Source organism: Muntiacus reevesi, chromosome 18 (assembly GCF_963930625.1).
Source record: "Muntiacus reevesi chromosome 18, mMunRee1.1, whole genome shotgun sequence".
Classification (NCBI taxonomy): Eukaryota; Metazoa; Chordata; class Mammalia; order Artiodactyla; family Cervidae; genus Muntiacus; species Muntiacus reevesi.
This window is the reverse complement of record NC_089266.1, coordinates 5,762,066-5,781,745: the sequence shown is the minus strand read 5'-3', so window position 1 is coordinate 5,781,745 and position 19,680 is coordinate 5,762,066. Positions and strand designations below refer to the sequence as shown.

Sequence of the window (19,680 nt, the reverse complement as noted above, 5' to 3'; positions counted from 1 at the left end):
TTGTTAGCTGCTAGGGTCCACCACATGAATCAGACTGACATGGATGTCACTTGTCACCTCCCAGTCCCTAGCAACTGGCATCTCCCTGATCCTCTGGTCAGTCCAGCCAGACACGGGGGTTGGAATCCCACTGTGGAGTCTTCCTGGTTCTCCTGCGACCTTCTCCAAGACCACCATCTGCCTCTGCTGGGCCTGTGTTCATGAATGTGTGCATGTCTCCCCCCACTAAAACACAAGCTACGTGAAGGTGAGGAATGCTGTCTGCTTTGACCCCTAACATGCATTTTTAAAAATAGTTTTCTAAATTCATTTTTGGCTGTGCTGGGTCTTTGTTGCTGTGTGGGCTTTTCTCTAGTTGAGGCAAGCGGGAGCTACTCTTGAGAAGCAGAGAACGGGCTCTAGGACGTGCGGGCTTCAGTAGTTGCAGCGTGTGGACTCAGTGGCTCCCAGGCTCTAGAGCGCAGGCTCAGTAGTTGTGGCGTGTGGGCTTAGCTGCTCCGTGGGGTGTGGGGTCTCCCCAGATCAGGGGTTGAACCCAAGTCCCCTGCATTGACAGGCAGAGTCTTTACCACTGAGCCACCAGGGAAGCCTGATCACTAATGTGTCTTAAGGATTTAGATCATACCTGAGTAGGAGATCAATACAGATGATCAATACAGATCAATACAGATCAATACAAAGAATGAATGGATGGATGGATGAATGAATGAATGGATAAATGATCTTAGCTATGACATCACCACCAAAGCCCTCACTGTGGTCTGTGACTCATTCTGTGTAGGAAAAGCAGCCCCTCCCATCTTCACCGTGCGAGGTGGGCAAAAACTCCATCATGATACAGAACTAACTCCATTCCCCATTCTAGTTTGGAATTGCCAATGGTCTCAAGGGGTTGAATGAAATTCTAAGAATAATCCTCCCCAAATCCGCTTCGATAACAGCGCTTTCCATCCTCCTGGCTGCCGGAGGGCCACGTCTATAAATTCAAACAATAGGACGAGCTGAGTCCCCAGAGCCCTCGCTCCTGGAGCTCAAATAATAATCCCTGGTTTTTGGCAGGATTTTCTGGTTTCTCTTGAGCTTGAAAGGACGGACCGTCCCTGCCAAGTGGAACCACGGTGCCATAAAAGCTGGCCGAGATTGTGAGTGCCCTTTGGAGTCAACTAATTGGTACGTTCAACTGGTGTTTGGCAGGCGTCAGGCACGAGCATCTGTTAACCCATTTGGTGCTCGAAAGAGTAGATGCTGTTACCCGCACTTTACAGACAGAAAAAGGAGCTTGCTTTCTCAGAGTTACATGGCCAGAGGTGACTGAGCAGAGTTTAGAGGTCAAACCTGGGACTCAGAGGTTCAGGGACTAAGTCACCTCCTTGCAGGCGTGAACGGTTCTAGAATTCCCAAAACTAGGCTTACCCAGGGTGTGGCCATACGGCACAGCAGAAGCCTTGGTGATGGTGATGCTGTGTGTGTGTGTGTGTGTGTGTGTGTGTGTGTGTGTGGTGTGTGTGCAAGACAGAGAGAAAAAGAAAGAGGAGATCTTCTATAACCTATGGCCAGTTTCATTTCAGATCCTTTTGAGGACTCTTGAACCTTGGTTATAAAGGCAGAACTGTGGTCTGAGGATGCGGTGTTGAAGGTGATGCCGAAGAGCACAGGTGAGGGCAGAGGTCACAGAAACTGATGTGATAACTACAACCTCAACTAGGAGTCACTATCCTCAGCACCGCTGGGGCTTCCCAGAGCTCATCACCATCATCACCAACACAATATCATGAATAATACTTACCGCGAACTTGCTCTGTGTCAGGCACGCATTTAAAAAACCCTGTCGTGTGAGGGGCAGGCGTGCCTGTACTAAGTGGCTTCCGTCATGTCTGACTCTGCAACTCTGTGGACTTCGGCCCGCCAGGCTCCTCTGTCCGTGGGATTCTCCAGGCAACAGTCCTGGAGTGGGTTGCCATGACCTCATCCAGGGGATCTTCCTGGCCCAGGGCTTGAACCCACATCTCTTAGATCTCCTGCATTGGTGGGTTCTTTACCGTTGGTGCCACCTGGTAAGTGGCATAACTATCCCCATTTTTCAGGATGGAAGACTGAGGCACACTGCAGGATTGTGCCCAAGGACACTTATTCCTTGCGTGGAACTGGGGGAGGGCCAGACTGGCTGCCTCCAGGGCCCTGGGTCTTCATCTCTCTGCCACATAATAATATCTTGAGAAAGCAGAGAAATTACATGTATTGAGCGCTCCAGACTCATTCACTCAGAATTCAAGAAGGGATCCGGGAGGGCAGGGCACCGGGAGGACCCAGGATCAGTGAGGTCCTGACCTCCCCGAGATGGGGGTGGGGGGAGTGATAAGGCACTTGTATTAAAATGCAAATTTCTGCCTTGCTTGCTGGTTTATCATCTGACTCGTTATACAATTTGCCAGTTATAGAAGAAAAATTACCATAATGGGGCCCTAGGGAATGGTTGTAAAAAGGAGACCAAACGTTACTTATCGGCCGTTCTACTACAATTATCTACTGTGTTTGTTCTTTTCCTCTCCAGAAAAATGAAACCATCAATGCCAGCGACAGGGTGCTGACCCTGTGGGAGGGAGCACGTGGGAGCAGAGAGGCTGCGCCTTTGATGGGCTTTTTCCCTTTGATCTCCCCTCCTGGTTCCCCAGACTCCCTGCTGGTACCGCCCTGGGGCGGCCCCCTTTGCAGAGCAGGGCAGGGTGGAGAGTTTCTGAGCAGGAAGAGAGACAGAGGATCAGGCAGGTGAAGTTTAACTCTGTCCTCAGTCTCAGTGTCTCAGGGCTGTGCCTTTCCCGGGGATGGGCTTGTGTGCGGAGGTGGGACAGCCCCCAGGGCCCACTGAGCATCATTACTCCATCTCACCTGGTGTCTGCCAGACACTCCAGACTCTGGACGTGTGCACATCCTCAGGTGTCCGCAAGGGGGCAGTGGCTCTGTGGGTTGCACCCCTTGAGCACGCCTGCCCTGAAGCCTGCCAACTCTTTCTGCTCCTAAGATCACTTTTCAACTGGTACCCACCAGCCTGACCCACTCCTGGGCTCCTCACAGGCAGGCGCTTGGTCTCATTCAAGCTGACATTCTCAGTACCTTGCTTAGCTCCAGGGACATGATAAGGAGGAAATAACTATCACACGAATGAATGAAAGTGGCTCTCTGAGAATTCATGTCTGTGTGTTTTCAGGTTTTGCTTAAGTTGTCTTCCCCGTGGTCTAGCTTCTTTTAGGTCCAACCAAATCTTCCCCAAGCCCCGAGTCCTCTGATGATGCCTCTGGCCTCTAGAAGCAGCATATTCAAACAGTCAGGGGAGCAGAGAGCACTGTTCTCCAGGCCACCCACGCATGGTGTTCAGATATTTTTTACTTTTTACAAGCCTTAGGCTTTCCAATGATTCTTTTTTATTCCACCACGGAAATTAGGACTTCTTTTGTTTTATTCCGGGAGTGCCGGCTCCTCATTTATTTCTGCCATGATAGAAAGGGTAGACCTTCAGTGCTCCCCTGAGTTAAATTTACCAAGGCCAAATCCCACACCATGCACTGAAAAGTTCTAAAACTGTGTCTAGCGGTTTCCCAGACTCTTGGAAGAGAGAGCCATGGTGTGGCTGAGGCATCCACACACTTTCTTACAAGTTAGACCCAAGCTGGAGGAACCATATGCCGGCACCTGGGGCCAGGAGTTAGGTGGATTACTCTGTCCTTTATGGCCCAGGGGCCGGTTTAGTGGAAGACAGTTTTTCACACACTGGGAGTGGGAGATGGTTTGGGGATGAATCAAGTACGCTACATTTACTACGAACTTTATCTCTATTGTTAGAACATCAGCTCCACCTCAGATCATCAGGCACGGGATCCTGGAGGTTGGGGACCCGGGATTAGAAGACATATTTCCAGCTTGATTTCTGGCCATCCACCCCTTTGAGTGGCAGAACAAGGCAGTCTCCAAGTTCTTAGGTGGCAATCCAATCCAGTTGCTTCGTAGAGAGGGCACTACTTTACCTGTACCTCAACATTTCCAAAGCGAAGATCATGGTGTCCGGTCCCATCACTATTATGGCAAATAGACAGGGAAAAAGTGGAAACAGTGACAGATTTTATTTTTGGGGGGCTTCAAAATCACTATGGATGGTAGTTGCAGCCATGAAATCAAAGGACTCTTGCTTCTTGGAAGAAAAGCTATGACAAACCTAGACAGCATATTAAAAAGCAGAGACATCACTTCACTGACAAAGGTCCATATAGTCAAAGCTATGGTTTTTCCAATAGTCACGTACGGATGTGAGAGTTGGACCATAATGAAGGCTGGAGAGCTGAAGAATTGATGCTTTCAAATTGTGGTGCTGGAGAAAACTCTTGCGAGTCCCCTTAGCAAGGAGGTCAAGCCAGTCAGTCCTAAAGAAAATCAACCTTGAATATTCATTGGAAGGACTGATGCTGAAACTGAAGCTCCAACACTTTGGCCAGCTGATGTAAAGAGCCAACTAATTGGAAAGGACCCTGATGCTGGGAAAGATGAAGGGCAAGAGGAGAAGCGGGCGACAGAGGATGAGATGGTTGGATGGCATCACCGGCTAAATGGACACGAGTTTGAGCAAATTCTGGGAGGCGGCGTAGGACAGGGAAGCCTAGCGTGCTGCAGCTCGTGGAGTCCCAAAGAGCAGACACAACTTAGTGAATGAACAGCAACGTGAACCTCTAGAGCTTGGTGGGCTCTGGTCCACGGGGCCACAAAGACCTGGACGTGGCCGGGCGACTGAGCGTGGACACATGCATGAGCCTGTAGGGAAAGAAACACTTCAATGGCCTAAAGTTTCATTTCCAAAGAGTGAGAGGAGGGTGTGGAATGAAAGAATCCCAGGCCCTGGAAGGACACTCCAGGGGTCGGCTGGTCAAATCCAGCCAGTCATTTGTTTTTTACAGTCTTCCGGCTCAGAGTTATACTTGCTTTTTCAAATAGTTGAAAGAGGTCAAGAGAATAATATTCTGTGACACGTGAGAATGATGCCAAATTCAAATTTGTGTCTATAAATAAAGGTCTATTAGTAACACAGCCCTGTTCATTCATTTATATGGTGTTGAGGGCTGTTTTCACCATACAGGGGCAGAGATGCATTCTTGTGACAGAGATGGTAGGATATGTGGGGCTGAAAATACTAATTATCTGGCTCTTTACAGAAAACATTTGCTGACCCCTGCTCTACAGCCTAGAGGGTCCCTCTGACCCTATTCCCAGCCTCCAATGCGTCCCCTGGCAATCTGAACATTATGGGAAAATTTCTTTCCTTTTGAGTAGATTTTCTCTTATCTTACTTTTTTTTTTTTTTAAATGAAGAGAGAGACATATTAAAGGATGAAGCTGGGAGTTAGTGATTCTTGGAATACAGTACTTTTTTTGACCTGACGCAAAGTCACTGAACTTCTTTCTTTCTTTCTTTCTTTTTTTTTTTTTTGCCCTTTTAGCTTTTTGTTTTATATTGGAGAATAGTCTGTTAACAATGTTGTGATAGTTGCCGGTGGACAGCAAAGGGACTCAGCCAATACATATCCATGTATCCATTCTCCCTCAAACTCCCCTCCTATCCAGCCTGCCACGTAACATGGAGCAGAATTCCCTGTGCTATATAGTAGGGCCTTATTGGTTATCCATTTTAAATAAAGCCATGTGCCCATGTCCATCTCCAAATCCCTATCTTTTCCCCCATTCATCCCCCCTGGCAACCAAAGGTTCATTCTCTAGGTCTGTGGGTCTGTTTCTGTTTTGTAAGTAAGTTCACTTCAAAGATGCTGAATTTCTCTCTGGGTCTTCTCATTCTCCCCGCTGAAAAATAGCGCTGCCAGAAGGTCATGGGAAAGTCAGACAGGCGGGTGGGTCTGTGCTGCTCTTGTGGCCCAAAGACCCCAACCTCCCAGGACCGATTTTTTTTTTGTTTTATTATTTATTTTTTTTTCCCCCAGGACCGACCTTATTGAAAGCATCCCATCGGTCTCTGCTTGGGTGTGTGTGTCCTCACTGGGCAAGTTGTTGTCATTTTTGGTTTTGAAGATATGATCCTCATCACCCCAGGCATGTGGTTTTAAACACCTGCCAATAGGTGTTTATTCAGCACCCAGCGGGGGCAAACGTCACACGAAACACTAGGGAGATGCGGGGAAAGCAGACCAGGGCCCTGCTCTCAGGGAGCTTTAACACACGCGATCCAGTACAAGGACAGCCCATCAGTGGGTGGAAACACGGTCAGGGGGGCACCCACCTCAGTGTGCCCCCCACCCCGCATCCGTGATTCTTGAAACCACCTCCAAAGGAAGACAAAATTAACTCCCTCTCCGGATGAGGCAACTATGGCTCAGTACTCCATGTCCCTGATCCGGTGGGTGGTCTCTGCATCAGCCAGCCCCCAAAGCCAAGGCTGTTCCACTGCCAGCACAGAGTGTGGCCTCTCTGGAGGACAGAGTAGAAAAAGATGGTGCTGCTGTGACTCTGAAGACTCGGCTCAGCAGAACGGAAGTGGAAGGGTGAGTTGGTTTATCCCGGGAAAAGCCTCCCAATGATTCTTTTTTAAAATTAATTGATTGATTAATTTTCGACTGCGCTTGGTCTTCGTTGCTGAACGTGAGCTTCCTCTAGTTGCGGCAAGTGGTGGGGGGGTGGTCACCACTATACACCCCAAACGAATACTGGTTAAGCACCTACTGTATGCCAGGCGGTATGCTCGCTGAGAGTCATAGTGCTCTGTATACAGTGAGGCTGTGCAGACATACTTACTATATAAATGCTTACATATGATTGAGTTGCTGCTGTTACGTTTGCACCAATACCAGGCCTTTTCTAGGAGCTTCCCAGAGGTTCCAGAGAGCTTGAAGAAAGAGGGAGGATGATACAGGTATTCAAAATGACCGTATTTCCCCACTGTCTTACTCCTCTCTGCATCTCTGCTGAGAAAGTGATGGTCTTTCTATCACTAAGGAGGGTCAGCAGGTTGATGTTCAGATGAGCCCTTTCTTCCTAAATCCATAAATCTTAAAAAAAAAAAAAAAAAAACTAGATCCATCTCTAATCTCTTTGGTTTTTCCAGTAGTCATGTATGGATGTGAGAGCTGGACTATAAAGAAAGCTGAGCACCGAAGAATTGATGTTTTTGAACTGTGATGTTGGAGAAGACTCTTGAGAGCCCCTTGGACCACAAGAAGATCCAACCAGTCCATCCTAAAGGAAATCAGTCCTGAATATTCACTGGAAGGACTGATGTTGAAGCTGAAACTCCAATCCTTTGGCCACCTGATGCGAAGAACTGACTCATTTGAAAAGACCCTGATGCTGGCAAAGATTGAAGGGGGAGGAGAAGGGGACGGACAGAGGGTGTGATGGTTGGATGGCATCACTGACTCAATGGACATGAGTATGAGTAAGCTCCGGGAGTTGGTGATGGACAGGGAAGCCTGGCGTGCTGCAGTCCATGGGGTCGCAAAGAGTTGACACGACTGAGTGACCGAACTGAACTGACCTGCATCTCTCCATCCTGATGTTCAGTTATCCTATCCTGTGGTCTCTCTTTAGTTCTACCTCTGTTCCCATATTCCAATCTCATGGGCTCCTATTCATAGTTAAAGATTGAATCAGCCCAACTGGGAAAGGTTTCAGATATTAGTAGGGAAGGAATGGCCTTTCCCCCAGTGCAATCAGGAAACCCTGATCCTCATGTGCTGACAATAGAAGTGTCTCGTGTGGGATGAGAGATCAGACTCCTCTCTCTCCAGCCCTGAGATCCACCTTGAGGTTGGGCCTTTTGTGAAAGTCTCCAGGCTGGCTACCCCCTTCTTCACCCTCCAGGCCACGCACGAATACTTGGCAGTCAGTATTTCGTCAAAGTGGGGCTTAGTGTCAAAAATTCCAAAAAGAAAGAAAAACGAGGTGGTGGAACTTGATGACCTGGCATTCAAGCCCTGGCTTGTTCTCTGAAGTGCCCAGGATGAGATGGAGCGTGATATCACCTGACTTCCACCACCAGGAGCCGTTGCCTAGACAACAGCCCTCCTGGAGGTGAGCCGGGAGATAAAGGCCAGAGGCTCATTTCTGTGTTCCATTTTCTAGTAAAGGACATGCTGCCTGCTTGGACCCTTGACCTTTGCCCTCTGCGCAGAGGCGTGGCCATAAAACCTGTGACCTAACGGGACAAACTCTCCAAATGCCAGTAAGTCAACTCAACAGTCCTTCTGTTAGGGAAACCATACTGACCAAAACTGCCCAGCAGGGCCAGGTACCATAGTAACCATTTGCATGAGTTATTTTATGGCCGGAGGTCCTGCTAAGGAACGTGGAACTAATGAGCCCCCACCAACAGGAAGACTTTGGGAAAGGTCAAAAGGAGACGCCACGTGCCCTTCCACCTCCGAACCCTTCTCGCTGGAATCCATCTTGGCTGAGCAGTGGGTGTGCCACCAGGAAGGACCCTGAGTCGGAGGGATTGGCCAGAGAAAAGCCAGAAACGAGTCCCATCACCGTAAAACCCCAGACTGCGAGCCACACGGCGGAGCAGTCCTCCTGGGTTCCCTCACCCCGCTGCTCTCTGCCCGAGCGCTGTTTTCCAATAAAGTCTCTTGCTTTGTCAGCTCTTGTGTGTCCTCAGAAATTTCATTTCTGAGTGTTAGACAAGAGCCCACTCTCGGGCCCTGGAAGGGGTCCCCCTTCCTGCAGCACTGCAAGAGGTATGTAGGAGCAGCAAGTGGCCTTTTGGTTATCTCAAGAGTTGGGGTGGTGGACAGAGCCCCAAGAAGAACAAATCTCTTTGATGCTCAAAGGACATTCCCTTCAAGGCCCTGTCACTTCTGTCTCCTCCTCTCTCCAGCCTTCAAAATTGCCCAAGGGCGACCTGCTCCCCAGAGCCTGTCTTATCCTTGCAAAGGCAGGGTATGCCTTGCTCCTCCCGAGAAGGCCTCTGTCCCTTTATGCTTTTGATCTCCAGGGGCTAAGTCTCAGCCACCCACCTTGCCTTTGGAGTTCATGAGAATGTGCATCTGTGAATCTGGAAGGTTCTGAGTGTACATCACAGGGACAAGAGGAGAGAAAAGAAAGCAGGTGCTTCGGTCTCAGTGTCAATGCAAGTTCGTGTGCCCGCTGCAGAGGGAAGCTGAAACGTCCGTGTTGGGAGCAGAGAAAGGTTTACTGCAGGGCCAGGCGAGGAGATGAGGTGGTGAGCTCCCCAAAAAGGTTTGGAAAAGCATTTTTAAGTGGCAGGTGATGGGGGTGGGGGTCACTGGGGTGTGTGATTAGCTTGTGTATGATCCTCTGATCGGCTGATGAGGGAGCAGGATGTGTCACAGGGTTCCATCTACCAGTCCTGAGGCTCTAGGAGCTGCTTATGGTCATCAAATAGTCAATATCTTCCCTTTGGTGGGGGGTTTTCACCTCTGCAAAACAGCTCAGGAAATGTGCATCAAATACTGTTACCTAGGTACTTCAGAGCGGAGCTGAAGCAGGGGATAAGAGGGAAGGCCTGTCCTGGAATGGCCAGCGGGGTCCGGCTCGATTTGCTGTTGTTGCTCTTTAGTTGTACTCAGCCGTGTCTGACTCTTTGGCAACCCTATGGACTGCAGCCCCTCTGGGTGGAGGCTCCTGGGTCTCCTGCACTGACAGGCGGATTCTTTACCCACTTAGCCACTGGAAGCTCCCTGCCAGTTGCATGCCTGTGGGCTCAGGCATTCAGTCAGGTCCAACTCTGCGACTCCACTGACTGTAGCCCGCCCGGCTCCTCTGTCCATGGGATCCTCCAGGCAAGGATACTGGAGTGGGTTGCCATTTCCTTCTCCAACCCTGCTCGGCTACATCGACCCTATAGCCGCGTGGATCGCGGTCCTCCGGCGTGGTGGTACTGTGTTTTGCGGCGTCCCTGGCCTCTACCCACAGGACGCCTCCTTTCCCCAGGTGTGACAACCGAAACAGCCTCAGACCTTCCAAGAATCTGTGGCTGAGAACCGCTGAGAAAAAGGGAAACAGAAATGGTTGGAGAGTTGTTCCATTTATTGCGAATTTGTGGCTGGGTCACCAAAGCTATGTGCTGGTCCCCAGTGCTTGACCTTGGGCTATTCCATTCGAGATTAGAGTCTCAGCTTCCACCTTCTACCATGACCACCCCTTCCACCCCCCGCACACGCAGTGCCTCCCCCAACCCCCACAAGCAGGCTGTGTGAGGGGTGAGGGGCGGGGCTGTAAATTTCACCAAACTTCCAGAGGAAACTTCTCTGAGCACCAGCCCCGGCGCTTTGGGTGGTCAGAAATGTTGATTACTGGCTGATCTACACTGTAAAGATAAAAGGATTTTCATGGAGGGGTGAGCAAGTCAGGATGGGGTTCGTGATGTTCAAGATTTTAGGATGTCAGATTCCCAAGAGAGGTGGGATTACTGAGGTAGGACAAAAGAGGTGACTTTGCTTGTTAAACATTTAAAGCATCAGATTGAAACGGTTGCTCTATCTCCTTCAACCTTCGGACGAATCGACTATTTGATTAACCGTGAATCTCTCTGCCTTTTAAATGTTTAACTTTATAAGTGGCTGACTCGGTTAATGCTTGGTGGGTTTTCTCTTTCCTCCTGGGCTGGGCTTTCTCTGCTGGCCTCCCTGAATGACCAAAACACAAGGAAAAAAGATGAGGCTGCCTTTGGGGGGAAGTCTGAAAACCCTTAGTCACGTGAGGAAAGGTTTGCAGTAGTGTGCTAATGAAAAGTATACATGACGTGATCCTAAATGTGCTTTATAATACGGAGACATAGAGCACACACACTCTGGATATGTCTTTTTTTTTTTTTTTTTTTAATTTTAGCCACACTGTGTGGCATGTGAGATCTTAGTTCCCTCACCAGGGATCAAATCTGTGCTTCCGATAGCGCAGAGTCTTAACCACTGGACCACCAGGGAAGCCCTGGAAAAAGTCTTAATACAAATGTACCAAAATGTTAGTAGTATTAACTTCTAGTGTGGATTATATGATTTTCATTTTGTTTCACCTCTCTGCTTTGTTGAAGATTTTCTACAATCAGTATGTATTATTTTTATAACCTGAAAATAAAAACCACATTAAAGGTACTTTATTTTGTATCACTATTATCATTGTTATTATTATTATTATTTAATGCCTGCAGAGGTGAAAAGGAGAGGTGCATGCCATTTCTGGAGGGGAAAGATCACATGGGGGCAGATGACCCTGGGATGGGGTGGGGCAAAGGCAAGCCCAGTTGTCTGGGGTTCCTGTGATCCCCCAGAAATAAGAGGGTGCAAGTCTTGGGTGACCTTCAGAAAGGCCCCCGCAGTGTCTGCTCATCTCTGGGGCATCTGGTGAACTGGTAAAAAGTTCACGAATCCACATTCAGAGCTCAGTGCCTTGGGGCTAGAGTAAAGTCAGCCCTCAGCCAGGCCACCGCTAAACCTCTCCAGGGTCGCTCGACTCCCCGCTGTGGTAAACTATAGTGGAGAAACCCAGCCACAAGGAGGGGAAGCCCCGCACCTTTTACAATGCAGCCCTCAAGGTCAAAGGAAGGAAATGGCTCAGTTCCACAGTTGAGAACGCAGCCCTTGCTGGCGTGACCTGTTACAGACTCCACTTACTGGAGTTGATCTTGGAGAAGATCCAAGACAAAGGTCTCTGTTCTCAGGAGCTTCCAGTTTTCAGGCTCAGGAAGCAATGGATGAGTGTGCAAATTCTAAGAAAACCACAGATGGAGAGGGTAATGGGAGGGAGCAACTCCACTTGGGAAAATCCAGGGAGGTTTCATGGCAGAGGTGTCATCCGGAAGCACAAGGGAAGTAAGGGACCAGCTCAGAAGAAGTCAGAGAGGGAGAGGGGTTGTTTTCCACATGCAGTCCTGGAGGCCTGGCAGTGTAACAGAAGGAGCGAGCTGGGCAGTATCCTTTGGGGCCCGGCTCCCTCCTCCAGAGGCAAGCGCCATCGCTCCCCTGGGTTCTCCTGGTCCCCAGTAACATCTCCACCCAGCTGCTCTCCTGGGAAAGGGTGGCTGGCCAGGGCAGGAGGACCTGAGCTCACCAGCCTTACTCAATCCAGGGTTCTGTGTACGGTCAAATCAATTCATTTGGAACCTGTGATGATGTAATCGGAGCCGGACTGATATTCAGTTTCACATTAACATGCTGGTTCATAAGCAAATCATTTCAGTAAATAAAATTCCAAGGCCAGCTGCTCATCCTGCTCCAGCAAGCCCTTGTTTCAGGCAAGGGCACGCAGGAGGGAGGACGGAGAGAAACTGAAGAGGAAAGGCTGGGCTGGATGCTGGCAGCCGACCTACCCCGGGGTAGCCTGCACCTTGGGGAGTGAGCGTCCATCTCCTGCGGCATCGGCAGGTCACCAAGACACGACTCCTGCCCAGGGTTCCTGGATGTGTTTTATCAAGCTTCACTGACCTCTCCCTGACTCCTCCATCCTTACACTCAGACACGAAAGGCAGATGACACAAGAGAGGCTTGGCCAGGATACAAGTATACTGTGGGGCCATCCCCACCTGCAGTTAAGAGCTTCAGAGTGTGGGCACCTGATGCTGAATCCCAATTCTATGCTTGCCAGCTGTTTGATCTTGAGCAAGAGATTTGTCGCTTCATAGACTCACTGATGTCTGATGATGAGAGTTGACTAATTTCCAGGAATTGCGCTTAGCGCTTATCACAGATAGCTCTTATTATCTTCACTTTGCAGATGAGGAAACTGAGGCAGAGAAAGAGAGAGAGGTCAGATCATATCCCCAAAGACACACAGCTGCTGAGAAGAGGTGCCTGGGTGCTCTCTATCTCCCGGGGTTGCTGGGAGGGGTGAGCGAGTTACCCGCGGTGAAGCTCACAGTATCTGGCACACGGTAAGTGCTTGATAAATGGTTGTTATCACTGTTATTATATTGCCTCTTTGCTTCCCGCCCCTTCCTTCTCCCGCCAGGCAGAGGTGTTCCCAGCAGAGCCTCCCTGGGAGTAGGAGCTCAAGGCCATCTGTGCGCCCCAGGAGGCTGCCCAGGTGAGGCTAGAGCCCAAAGGACAGGACAGGATGGGAGGGGAGCATCTTCTTGCAGCCAAGCCCTGATTGGAGCCCATTTACATCTTAAAACTCAACTTGGAAAACTACAATCCATCAGCCAGTGATGGTGTAAATTGCTTTGCTAAATATATTTCTGGGTACATGGTAAGTAAAAATATCATGAATTTAATAAGCCTTGGAATTCACATTTTTCCAATCCTAATTAAGTTTCTGCTCTGCTTTGGACGTGCTCTTCTCATCAGCGAGGTTGGGGAGGGAGGGCTCTTACGTTCGCTGGAGCTGGGCTGGCCCCAGATAGCGGCTTTCATTAGTGCATTTCATCCTCCCAGCAGAGCTCTGTGTGGCCAGGTTCATTATTCTTGCTTTGCTGAGGTCGAACGGAGTCTCAGGGTTCTATCTAGGGTCACGGCCAGAAGGCAGGATTTGTACCACATTCTAGCTACCTCCTTCAACTTCCCCCCACTCCCTGGGACCTGATGGGTCAGTGAAGTGGTCCCTCTTGTTCCAGAGTCTGCACACAGCTTGGCTCACTCCCTTGGGGGGTATCCTACACCTTGACAGCTGTGTACGTGCCTACGTGTTCACTCACGAGTCCTCCCCCTCCACACGCACACATTCCCGTGGACCCACCATGCAGATACAAACGGCAGTCATGGGTACCATGTCCCATGATGAAGACCGATGGGTGCTGATGGCAGGGTAGCGCCTCTACTGGAATGGCTACCATAGCAGGGATGTTCACCATCATGACGGTTGATTTTATGTGTCAACTTGACTGGGTCACAGTGCCCAGAAATTTCATCACACATTATTCTGTGATGTTTCTGTGAAGGTGTTTTTGGATGAGGTGAACACTGAAATCTGTGCCCTTGGAGCAAAGCAGATTGCTCTCCCTAAGGTGGGTGGGCCTCATACTATGAGTTGAAGGCTTGATTAGAACAAAGACTGACCTCCCCAGAGCAAGAGGGGAGGCTACCAACAGACAGCCACTGGACTCAAATTGCACGCCTTCCCCCAGTCTCCAGGCTTCCAGCCTTCCCCTATCAGATTTTGAATTTGCCCAGCCTCCACAATCACATAAGCCAATTCCTTAAAATACATCTCTCTCTCTATATATATATATTTATATACACATCCTGTTGGTTCTGTTTCTCTAGAAAACCCATAGGAATACAACCATGTTCAAGCACTGTGACAGACCCTCCATCAACACAGAACCTTCTCAAAGCTCAGGGAAGTGGGGACTGATGTCCACCTTTTTACCAACGAGGAAATGGGGTGTGGAGGGCTGGGGCGATTGGCCTTCCAGGCTGGCAGAGGGGTGAAGGGCTCTGGAACTCATCTGAGCAGTCTGAATTCCAGTGCTGGTGTGGGAACAGTAGTGCGGGCCTCTGCTTCCTCAGTCACACAGTGGGAAAACACCTTCCCCGTGGGGTTGCTCGGGAGGTGAAATAGGGTGACATCTGAAAGCAGCCAGGAGCTGTTGGGAGTGGGAGCAGGATCAGAATGAAGCCAGGTGTGGCAACTGCAGGAGCCTGCATCCCTGGGCTCACTGGCCCCGCGGTCTTCATCTGAGCACCGGGGTGCTCCCTGGGTTCTGTGCTCCAGGACGGGGCTGACTCCTCCCTCCAGGCTGCCCTAGGACCAGCGCCCAGGCCCCTTCCCCATTTCCTGGGGGGGGGGGGCAGGGCATGCAGTGTTGTGCAGGAGAGGCGATGGGGAGGGGGCAGCATCCCTCTGCCTGGTGTTCCCAGTCCTCAGCCGTGCTGCTGCCTAACCGTCCACAGAGCGTGGGTTGCGTGTCACCGGGCTATGTTCGGAGGCGTAATGTATTCTCCAGGGAGCTGTGCGCACCCCAGGGCCAGGGCAAGGCAGGAAGACCCTGCTGCTTTTCCCTTTGCAGGGCCCAAGGGGTCCGTACAGCCTTTTCGAGTCACTTTATGAGCGTTCCCAAGACCCCCTGAAGAAATGAGGTTGGGCAGGCTGCAGGAAAACAGGTCAGGGCTCAAGGTGGCCCCTCAGCATGTGAGTAGCCTGTACCTTGGCTGACCCACTTCTCCAGACCCTGGTTTCAGGGTCTGCCCTGACTCTGCTTAAAAGCCTCCCAGTGATGACGCTGCTTTTAGGACAAACCCATCCTGGAAGGATGGCCAAGACCCTCAGCACCCCTGCGGCAGTGCCCGGGGCGAGGCTGCAGGACCAGCCTGGGAGGGTCTCCAGCATGTCCTGCGTGACCTTGGACACTGCATCACCCTTCCGGTGCCTCAGTCTCCTCGCCTCTAAGATGAAGGTTGCAATAGGACCTGCATCACAGGTTCTGCCTGGAAAGCAGGTACCATTTCATAAACATTGGTCCGTTACTGTGAAGATCACTGTACCCCTCCTCCATCCCCACTGGCCAAGACAGAGAGAGGAAGCTGGCCTGACTCAAGTGCAGTGTGTGAAGGAAGCCTGGTCTCTCCCTTCCCATTGGAGGAGGGCAGAGGAACTTTCTTTCCCCCCATCAAGGTAGCTCCCAGTTGGCCGTTTGACGTTGCCAGCAGGTTTTCTGGCCGCCCCTTGCTCCAGAGCAGGGAGGCTGGAGGCAGCCCCAGGTCCCAGGAGGGGCAGCTGTGACCTGTCTGCTCTCCCACAGCTGGTGCACGAGGTTGTGTGCCCCTGCCTTGGATGGAGTGAACCCCAAGGAGAGATATGAGCTTCAGCCATTCTGCAGGGACTCCCCACAAGAAGGTTTCCATCTGGAAGAGATGTGGGAGGGGAAGGGGAGAGGGGGAAAGAGGAAGAAGCTGGATCTGGGCCTCCCTGACCAAGTCATGATGTTGGGGGGGGGGCGGTCCCTGCAGGTCCACGTCCCCCCACCACCTTAAGCGAGAGGCCAGGGCTGGCTGGTCAGACTTAGAGAGGTCGGCAGCAAGACCCCGGCCTCAGGAAGGGAATCAGAGGGAGGGGCTGACCCACAGACCCCACCCCAATCCATTCAGCCATAGCCAAGCCTGGAGGAACAGAGCTCTGAATTTTGCCAAGACTGAAGTTCTAAATAAATCAGAATAAATACTGAAAATGCGTGCATGCTAAGCTGCTTCAGTTGTGTCTGACTCTGTGTGACCCTATGGACTATAGCCCACCAGGCTCCTCTGTCCATGGGATTCTCCAGGCAAGAATACTGGAGTGGGTTGCCCTGCCCTTCTCCAGGGAATCTTCCCGACCCAGGTATCCAACCTGCGTCTTTATAAGATCAAACCTGTTATCAAACCTCCTGCATTGGCAGGCAGGTTCTTTACCACTAGCGCCACCTGGGAAGACCAATATTGAAATAGAGGGCTGTAACAACTGGGAATGGCTGAAAATGTATATAATTTGGCTAAATGTCTTTAAGGGAGCAGGAAAAGGGAGATTTGGCAGAATGCAGTAGGGGGAATTATGGGGCCACATAAAATCATTTTATATGTGTACTCAAATATGTCCAGACTCCTCAATGCTGGGTTAAATGTATTTATTTGTTTAATTTCTATCTCCCTATGTGACCATCTGTGCTTTCCTCCTTGGCGATGATGTCCCTGATCAGGTATGCTGCAAGCCTTTCATAAAGGCTGGTTGTGTGAATTAATGAATGGGCCTTGGTCTCCTGACCCTGGAATTCCAGGGGAGAGGAATTCAGAGTACTGGGGGTTCCCCATTTCTGCCAGCTACCCACTTGTGGCTACACCCGTTTTATCTTTCCCTCCGATGGGTCCAGGTTAGGGGGTAAGGGAGGGAGAAAGGAGCCTGGCATGTGTTTAAAGGGAGCATCTTTCAGCCAATGGGAGCTCTATGGCGGGTGGGGCCTTGGTGGGGGGAGTGCTGGTGAGACCACCTGAGGGGGGAGCAGACCACGCCCTGGGAGGAGACACGTGTGCGTGTGTGTGTGTGTGTGTCTGGGTGGGGGGGGAGCAGACCAGGCCCTGGGAGGAGACACGTGTGTGTGTGTGTGTGTGTGTGTGTGTGTGTGTGTGTGTGTGTGTGTGTGTGTGTGTGTGTGTCTGGGTGGGGGGGAGCAGACCAGGCCCTGGGAGGAGACACGTGTGTGTGTGTGTGTGTGTGTGTGTGTGTATGTGTGTCTGGGTGGAGGGGAGCAGACCAGGCCCTGGGAGGAGACACGTGTGCATGTGTGTGTGTGTGTCTGGGTGGGGTGGAGTGGGGCACAGGTCCCTTCCTTCTTATCCCACTCCGTTTTCTTCATTTCCCCGGAAAGCCAGGGCTGCAGAGCAAAGAGATTCACAGCATGCCGTGAGCACGGAGGCCCAGGCGGAGGTCCACAGATGGTTCGTCCGAAGCCCAAGGTCCGGGACCGCAGTGGGGACAGCGCCCCCCTGCCTTGCCAACTCCAAAGCCACGTCCATCAGCCTGGACGCCCGGGGAGCTGGGACGAAGGAAGAGACGGCGCCCCTGACTGATGACTTCTTCAGACACGTAGGATCTTCCTCTCTCCTGAGCGGTTCCAGAGCTGTCGGCCCTCGGGGCGTCTCTTCTTTGAAATCGAATTCCTCTCTGGGTTTCTCTCTCTCTCTCACACACACACTCTCTGGGTTTCTCTCTCTCTCTCACACACACACTCTCTGGGTTTCTCTCTCTCTCACACACACTCACACACGCGCGCGCTCGCGCGCACACACACGAATCCTCGAGGGTGAACCAGACCTCTCTTCATTTTCCACAACCCATTATTTTCCTTGTGGCTTCAGGCCCTCAGGGAGCTACTCTGGCCACCCCCAGGGGATACTGTTCCTTCACCAGGCGGTAAACGTCCTGCGCAGTGAACACCCTCCTGGTGACGGCCCCGCGACTGAAGCGGGGCCGGGCCAGGGAAGGCGAGGGGCCAGGAAATGCCATCCCCGCTCGGGAGCCCCTGCCATGTCGCCCCAGGAGCCCCCGGGGGGCAGCCCCTCTCCCCACTTCCTCCCTGTAGGGAGCCAGTGAGGAAGCTCGCTGGCTTCCGTCTGGAGCAACATGGCCGCCGGGAGGGGCCCCGCCGCATCCGGGGACGCAGACGCGGTGGCTGCTGGTCCTTCGCGGGCCGCGCAGCTTCTGCCTCCAGGAGCCAGCTTCCTGCTCTGGAGAGGCTTAGGCCAGGACTGAGGCATGTGATCTTACAAGAGGTATTTTTAGCTTTCTCATTAACCGAGTGCTTTCAAATTAGCCTTCTATTAACCTCAAAGGAAAATGAAAGTGTTTTTTTTTTCCTTCCTTTCCAGAGTAAGGTTCTCCTGCAGAATATCAAGGTTTCCATGATTAACGTCTCATGCGCCTTGAAGCTCTAATGAAGTTGGCTTCTCTAATATCGAACTTGATGGAATAATTGGCCCTCGGTCTCTGCAATGGCGAGGGAGATGCTGCCGCGCAGGGCAAATTGGTCGTTTCCTTCTCATCGCAAACAGGCTTTGTTTCTGTCGCCCCTTTCCTACCCCCGGAGACGCCCCCATCGCCACCCTCACTCGGGAAGGGTCCACGTGACCGACCCTCCCTTTCGGTCTCATCTGCGAAGTCGCCGCCTGCTCTGCGTTGCTGAGCGCAGACTGACACTTGGACACAGCTGCTGTCTGAAGCGCTGTCTGGTCCCCGAGCCTCGTGGCCTGGGTCACAGAGGAGGCCTCTTGACTTTGGCGGTGTCCCTTCAAGTGGGCTTTGGCACGCCACTGGCTGGAGAGGGGGATGAATAGCTTTGCGACTTCCCAGCACTGTCAGGCAGCAAGTCTATAAAGAAAGAGGCTGATTCAGTTTCCACTCTCCACCGCAGAGGCGGGAGGAATCTGCCCGCCCAGGGTTACTGGTCAGCAGGTGTCTGGCTCAGGGATGGCAAAGATGGGCTGGCAGGAGGGGGCTGTGCATCCCACCATCTCGGAGGACGCTGTATGGGAGTGGGTGGGCGTCTGCCAACAGAGAGGAGGCAGCCGCCTGGACACTCGTGCTCCCCAGGACTCGGAAAGAGATGGTGGGGCTGCTTCTGAAGGACTCGGGTCAAAGTCTGAATTGTTCATCAGTTGCTCCAGCCTGTTGGTGATCCCTTAGGGCTTGACACCTCTCTGTCTCCCTCATCCCCTGTTTTCCCAGCTCCCGCCTCCCCTTGAGTCCTCGCCACTGATTACCATTCCCTTTCCCCACCCCCGAGTCTTCCTCTCTTTCCTTCTCCCTCCATTCCTGGGCCTGCGCTTCCTAAAGCCATCATGGCAAAGAAAGACTCTGGGCTTCTCACCCAAAAGTCTCTTAGGGAGACCGTTTGCTTCTTGTTGGCATTAAGCTCCATGTGTGAGCATTTGCTCAGCCAAGGGGTCTGGGCCAAGAACAGCTTGATGAAGATGATCATCTACATGAGGGGTGCTCCTTGGTCCTAAAGACCTGCATCTCACAAGGAGGGGGCTCCTCCCTGGGGACCCACTCACCCTCTCTTATCCCAGGGGAGGGTCTGTCCTCCCCAAGTGGCTCGCCCACCCTCCTCTAGATGTGACCAAGTTCCTGGGGGCCCTGAGAAAAGGCAACAGGCCCACGATCTAAAAGATCAGAGAGAAGGAAGTTCTCTGGTGGTCCAGTGGTTAGGACTTGGCACTTTCACTGCAGTTCAATCTCTGGCTGGGGAACTAAGATCCCAAAAGTTGTGCA

The 19,680-nt window shown here is 51.6% G+C and overlaps 1 protein-coding gene across 1 annotated transcript in view; it reads right to left on the bottom strand.

Moving 5' to 3' along the window:
• The window catches only part of LOC136149505 (translation machinery-associated protein 7-like), a 55,256-nt gene extending 41,461 nt beyond the window's left edge, over positions 1–13,795 (bottom strand). Inside the window, exon 1 of the mRNA XM_065909810.1 lies at positions 13,708–13,795. Within this exon, the coding sequence (XP_065765882.1) occupies positions 13,708–13,795 (88 nt within the window). The remainder of the gene's footprint in view (positions 1–13,707) is intronic.
• Positions 13,796–19,680: the final 5,885 nt, after the last annotated feature.